The sequence below is a fragment of the Crassostrea angulata genome, chromosome 1 (assembly GCF_025612915.1).
Source record: "Crassostrea angulata isolate pt1a10 chromosome 1, ASM2561291v2, whole genome shotgun sequence".
In the NCBI taxonomy this organism is placed as follows: Eukaryota; Metazoa; Mollusca; class Bivalvia; order Ostreida; family Ostreidae; genus Magallana; species Magallana angulata.
Window position 1 is genome coordinate 42,515,343 of NC_069111.1, and position 7,446 is coordinate 42,522,788.

A 7,446-nucleotide genomic window follows, 5' to 3' on the forward strand; every position below is an offset into this window, starting at 1 on the left:
TGTACTACACTACAAACGTTTGTGCTTCTATTTACACAAACGACCCTTAAAAATACACAAAACTATAGCCTACAACGTATTTAAATTGTTAACTTAAAGTAAATTCTGAATTGATACTATGTATGGTGGCATACTTTTTGAATAAAATTGAAAATACGATTGTCATGACTCAGTTGTTGAAATATATCAAAATAACGAAAATTTGACCGTGGGATTTAGATTAATTAAATAAGTTGCATGTCGAAATAAATTAAATAATTGGCATTTAGTACGCAAAGGCGTTATTATATATTTTTTGAAATTTTTTAATAATTCTTTTTGATTACAATTTTCTTGCATATCAACATATATAGTAAAATTATTTACTGGTGCATTGTGAATACCAATATCACACATGTAAAACAATAACACGAGCTTTGTTTACATAAAGAATCACTCTGTATCTTGCTTGTTTGTAACATACAGAATTTCAAACTCTGTATCTTGCTTGTAATTCAATATTTGTCTTACACGTTTATGAGGAAAATATATCATTAAAGTGTTTGCAATTTACAAAAAAAAAACAAAAAAACAGTCGATAATACAAATTAGTCCTGTGCATTTATATACATTTTCATTACTATTGTTGTAATTTTTTTTCTTGTAACCATTTAATTAAATTTAATTAGCACGTTACATTTCACGTTTCAATTATAATACTCACATGTTCACGCTTGTTTAAATATGTATATAGATTCTTGTAAGTGTTTTTAATTATTTCATATTTGTTGTATAATTAATTACGTGTTTGATTTTGTTCCATATACTCTCTGAAAAGAGAAATGAAATCAGTATTGAATAATGCATGTTAACGTTTACATGATTTGTAGGAAAAAAAACTTTAAATGTTGTAATACTGTGCATATCTAGAATAAGAATTAAGCTAGCGCTGAATAAGAAAATTATGTAAATACAATTAAGTATTCTATACTTAAATCTTCCGCAATTCTGTATGTATTCGTGAATAATTCAAAATGATTATCACTCTGATCTGTTTTCACTTTATATTTCATTAATTGAAAACTTACATAACTTCATTTTCAAATGTTTTTGTAAGATTTCGAAGAAATATATAACTTTGGTTCAACTGAGAGATTGTAAAAATTGTCCACATGCAGTTTAGAAAATATTAAACGAACCAAATTTTAACGAACAGAAATAATACTCATAGCCATATATACAATGAGTATGTATCACATTGTTTTGGTCTTCAAATTTCTTGTCGAACGTGAAATAAAAGTTTTAAAGAACATAGGGGGCCTAATGTTTTTAAAGAAAATACCTTATAAACCTAAAAAAATAGAATAAAATAAAATCTGTACTCGTGACAGAAACACATGATTTGGTTGGCTGTACTAGCTTGTCATACTTTCATTATTTAAACCAATCCCGATTTTCCTAAATTATTTTGCATTGGTATAGAAATCACGCAACATTCATGAGGTTTACAGAACCCGTATACTGTAAACTAACTTTCATTCGCGTACACTGAGGACATTTTCGCGAGGTTCGCAAGGGCATCGTCGTCGCGAATATTTCACGCCGCTAACCAATCGTTGTCGTATGGTTGTTATAACAAAACGGCTCTTGATAACGCTTTGACGCGAACATTATTCGTCGCGAACCTGCATGTTTATCGGAAGTAAATCGTGAAATAAAGTCATCGCGAATAGAAGCTGTTTACAGTATTCTTTACTGACTCAAACAACCATGTGGCTTATAGGTACTCGTGCACTAGATGCAAGGTGCAAGCAAATATCGGGAGTTTTATAAGTTGAATTATAATATATTTAAAATTATTATCTTTCAAATTGTGTCATATCTTATAAACTAAGTCACCGAAAAAGTGAGGACAGCATAAATAGCATTAAATTTCCCCTACATGACTATATTCTATCTTTGCATAAATATGATACAGATTATAGCAGTAAAGTTATAATCTTATCTTGACAAATTTTCCGGTTTGCACATTTTTTTCTTTAGGTATCAGATTTTCAAATGTGTGCAAAAAGGCAACAAACCGTTTTGAAACTGACAAAGAAATAAGGGTATTAAAAGCTAGGCAATATAAGGAAATAAGCTCAATTAATATGACTTTTGATATAGAATAATTTTATCTAAAGCAATTTACTCATAATAAATGATATTATATCCTTCGAGTAGGCCATGCAGCTTATTATCTGATAAGGTCTTATACCGAATTCATGATTTTATGCATGTAGATACAAAGGCACTTTACATGAATTCCTCACTCCACCCAACTGTAAAATGGGTACCTGGCTATAGACAGTGAAAGATATTGTTAGAATGTGAGTGTTTGAGCGCTTTAACGGCTGCCGCACTGAGAAGGCTCTGGAATGCTATAAGGTCTGCTGGGGTAATAATTGTAAAAGAGCGCTTTGAGAATGCTTCAGCATTATAAAAGCGCTATATAAAAATCGCAATTTTTTATTTTTTTATTAAATATGTTTAATCACATATCTGATTATAATCATCCCTCATCGGGGTCCTAACGAGTGTAAGAGAAGTGAAGAGGTTTTAATCAAACTGGATTTCTGTATAATATGGGTATATATTTAATTTAAAATTCCGGACATTGACTTGTTAACCGGATTTTGGTTTGGTTTTAAAATTGTAAGGAATTGTTGTTATCCGGTTTGCGTTTTTCAAATGGAAAGTATGGTGACTTGAGACCTGTGTAAAGAATTTAGTCATACTTTTGGTAAATAATTTCATTTATGTATACATATTTGTGTCTTCTTGAATTAATTTTGTTTACTTTAATTGGGTTCTTGTAATATTTTTTTAAAATTACTTTGTTTCAGTCTGTGGACGATGATGCCGCAATGCCTAAACGTCTTTATTTTGCTAGTACTGATCAAGGCTAGTGTATGTTTAAAAAACTGCACATCAGAACAATATTGGAACAAATCAGCCGAAGAATGCCAGGCCTGCTCGCATTGTCAGCTTCCACAAATCACCAGAATACCTTGTAACCGAGAATCAGATGTAGTCTGTATGCAGTTGAAGAAACTTAATTTTGTAAGTAGATGTACTATCTTCTAAGCTACTTAAAACAAAATTATCATAAGAGATACACTGTGTTCAATGATGTGACATGTTTAGGGCAAAGCCACATTTTCACTGTCAGTTTGCAATAGATTAATTTGAAACGTGCACAGTTGGATCCGCCTATCTATGTATTCGTAACGCTAAATGTTGCACGCTCAATATACATTATTGCGTCATATTAGCAGACACCACCCAACAATTTCCATAAAAGTAGCGAACATCTGAAAATGTAGAAATTAAGTAAAAAAATCGACCAGTTGCCGAAGAATTACATATTTTATCAATTTTTTAAAACAAATAGAACCATTTTAACAAGGGCTTGGACTTTGGTAGCTGTGTCAACAGCAATATGATGTAGGCCTGTCTATTTCACTGCTGGCCACTCAGCCATGGCTCTTTGAAATCAACAAGATTTGTCTGGCTGTTGAGATAAGACTATGAAATTGGTACATATTTCGCTTGGAACCACGTCACTTTTAATTTGTTTTGATGCAAGGGATGATAGGAACAATGACAGATTTGAATTTTGGTCTCTTCAACAGTCTGTCATTTTGTCTATCTGTAAGGCTGTAACACTTTACAATGTAGTTCCTTGATGAAATTTCTAATTTCCATAAGCTATAAATGAAATTTTTCTCAAGGACTTTAAACAACTCCCATGGAACCCCTATGGAATAAAGTTCTAAGTCCTTAGTAAAGACAAATGAAAAATGTAAGAAATATTAAAAGAAGGAGAAAGATGAACCTTTTAAAAATGAGACGGTTTGGCTTAGTTTAGATAATTACAGTATATATAATTAGATTATTACATGTATCTACCAGTGTTCTACTTAACATGTCTAATTTTTCCAAATTCAATAGCAAAACTTAAAGTCCCAAGCTTCAAAAACAGTGCGAGAGCCCTGATAATCACTGGTATAATGAAATGTGGTTGAATGAAAGCATTTTTATAAAGAATAAGTTTCCTTTTCTTGCATTTTATTTTCCTTATTTATTTAATTGACTAAGATTTTCATTATAGTGTTATATACTGATAATATACAGATAAAATATTGCTTTTTGCAGAGCTTTTTAGTGGATTCATCTCCAGTTGTGACACCTCGACAGCCGTTTCACAAGAGAGATTATTTGTCAGTAGAAGCTTCCAATGACACGTGGCGATTGCTGGCCTATGCCCTGATTGGTGTACTCTGTGTCCTGGTGGTGACTGTGGTGGTCAGTCTCCTTGTGTCTTGGCATTGCATCAGGAAGAGAAAGGCAGCTATGAACAGATACTATGGTATGGTCAAAGTTTAAACCTATATAAGCAAGGGTGGGTTTCTTTTCAAGTCATTAGGACAGTAAAACTTGTTGAATTCAGCTGTTGTTTATTCCAGCATGTTGTTCAATCCAACAAAATTATTCAGTTTTTCTAGCATTATTTTTATTGTGGTTTTCAAGCATTATTTTCATTTTTAACACCAGTGTGCAAACAAAGTAATGATACATGTATATTAACATGACCAAGACCCAACTGTATAATGTTTATACCTCTAATGTCTGATGATGTGTGCTTATCTTTAATTTCAGTGGAGGGAGAGGGAGAGTATGTGGTAATTAGTCGCCTCCCAGATCTCATCAACCACCCCCCACTCACAGAAAATCTCCCAGGATCCCCTCCCCACAGTCCTCAAAGGCGCTCTTCTAGACGCTCTCGTTTTTATCGCAGTCGACGGATTTATCGCCCGCAGCGACGTCTCATGAACGAATATGTGGATGATGTGTTTGAATCTGAGGACTCAGGAGGATCGCGTTCTCTAAGAATCCCCCTCCATACAATTCCAGAAGATAGCTGAAAGTATAGTTCTTTTGTCAAGAGTTTTTTTTTAGAAATCTGTTTTATAAATACTTTATTAAATCAAGTAAGAAAGGTTATTTCCCTTTCATCACTTTTTCACCTCAGTAAACAGATTTGGTAAAAATTTAGCATCGCTTACAATTCATGATTTTCATTTTTAAAGTTAGATTTATGACTTTAAAAAACACTGAAAAACACTAAGGTTTTATGTTGACTTGTCTTTGCAAATGTTAAATAAGACGCCAAAACATGAGTGCTAATGTAACAACTTCTGACGATATGATATACTAATACCAGGTACTGTTTAATAGTATCAATAATCTTTTTAAAGTGTACTTTGCTATATCCATGATCTCAAATGATTTAAACCTGTAAAATTAGAGTTGTATGACCTGTTAGAATTATGCATAAAAATGTGAAAAGGTAAAATTATGGTACATGTATATGTTCATGTACATATCCATGTTATATATGGTGAAATTATTTTTGTACAGTGCTTTATATTGCTAAAATTCCAGGAAGTGAAAAATGATTACCCAGTAATCAATTATGGTGAGAACATGTACATGTACTTATGTACATGATGTGCAAGTCTAATGATTTCAAATCCAAATAGTGCTGGGTTTTTTTTCAACCAAGTAATGTTACACTACTGTCATTTCAAGAGGTATTTGACATGTAATTTAATTACATACTGTTGTTGTGGTGTTGGATTTCCCCTCCAAAATAATTATCTATGGAAAACTGGCGATAGAGATAAATTGGCTCAAGAGTTGAAGAGCCCCCTGGTAAAATTATGCAAGAGTAAGAGTTAAAAAACGACAACTAATTTTTAAAGAAAATAAATGTTTAAAATTTCCATTGGAGGAAAATATCACACCAAACTAATTAAACTAATCCTTTTGCAATTTTTTAAAAAATATTTTTGATGCTGATAGACCCATAAAGAAGTAAGCTTTGATCAAATCAAATGACTTCATACCAAGTTGACTTTCATCCAAAAGAGTTCCAGCATAACTGATAATGACCCCAATTTTTACAGCTTTTTTTTTTAGGCTAAATGAAGAAGATAGCTAGCAATTTAATTAAGTCTCATTTGCCCTTGATATTGAGTCTTAAAGGGAAAACGGATTATGGAAAAATCCTACTCTACAACACAAGTAGTTGATTATTACTGCTAGTATAAGCTGTCAATTTGTTCACTGTGAACCTGTATGTCAAACATGATTGTCAAAGAAACTACAATCATTTTAAAAAAAACACCTTTTATGATAATTTTTATGACATGGTGCATACTTAAGTCATGCAGTCAATACCCACTACTACATTGTATGTGCTGGTTAATCTAGTCAGTGACTTAAGCAAATGTCTGCTGAAATCATTATTGTTGTACCAAAGTGTGTTCATATTCTATAACTTTTATGTTGCAATATTTTGTTATGGCAGTGTCTTGAACTTGTGTGTTCTGCATAATGGAGCAAGCTTAACCTTATGCGTTTATGTGCTTTAGCTTTAATTTGGACTTTAAATGATCTCCGAGATAACCTAGATTTTAGTTTGGCTTTGCTTTTTGTTGGTGCCTTGTACCGATGTTATGCATGTATTATATACATTTCATTTTCCTCGTTATTATGGTCTTAAAACCTTTAGCTTGTTGTTTTGGTTTTTTTTAGTTTCATTTGTACATCTGATGGTTGTTTTACAAGAACTGGTTTTATTCAGATATTGCGGTTGTGTATTCATTATTACTTTTCTTCAAGCAAATATGGCATAATTTTCTGTATTTACCTTTTCCAATGCTCGTTCATGTATCTGAATTATATAAAAGTTTTCACTTTAAATTGTTTCCTTCCAAAATGGTTTGCATTTACTGTGTCAAATTTTTTTTCTCGGTTGAAAGCTTTGTTTAAATCTTCTGTCATGTTGTAAATTTTGTATTTACTGCCACCCGGTAAATTCAAAATTTACAACATGACACTTCAAAGGAGTTTCTATTTGTTCTCTCTGGCTAGACGATATCAGGTTTTATTAATTTTTTTTTATACTGCATTCAAGTAGCAATGCAGTGAACAACCATTTGTAGTGGTGAATATTTGCATACGTCGCGCTATTTTTTACATTCATTTTAAAATTTTGTGTTGTTTCTAGCTGTTGAATTTTATTGTTCAATAAAAAGTTTAAAATACTGTCTTATGCGAGTACATGTATCCAGTCTATTTTTTCAGTTGTTATCAGCTAACTTCTATGTGTGTTTATGCAATTTACCTTTTCTACCGATAAAACCATTTAGATGGAGCTATAGGTCATTGTTATAGAATATGTACGTGTAAGCTGTGGACATCTCGTCCTTCACAAAGTCTGTAGGTGTACACTGTAGACGCCTCAGTAACATCTGAAGGTTGGTGGGGGTTATAGGAAAAGGGATAATCTGACATTGTCAAGTAATTTTGCATTGAAATGATCGAACATTTTTACTGAAACCAGGATACTTGTTTGGC

The 7,446-nt window shown here is 32.1% G+C and overlaps 1 protein-coding gene across 1 annotated transcript; it reads left to right on the forward strand.

Moving 5' to 3' along the window:
• Nucleotides 1–2,677: 2,677 nt before the first annotated feature.
• Nucleotides 2,678–7,138, forward strand: LOC128164679 (uncharacterized). Its single transcript, XM_052828658.1, has 4 exons — nucleotides 2,678–2,761; nucleotides 2,865–3,081; nucleotides 4,177–4,390; nucleotides 4,681–7,138. The coding sequence occupies exons 2-4, from the start codon at nucleotides 2,875–2,877 to the stop codon at nucleotides 4,944–4,946; spliced, it is 687 nt and encodes a 228-aa protein (XP_052684618.1). The 5' UTR covers nucleotides 2,678–2,761; nucleotides 2,865–2,874; the 3' UTR covers nucleotides 4,947–7,138.
• Nucleotides 7,139–7,446: the final 308 nt, after the last annotated feature.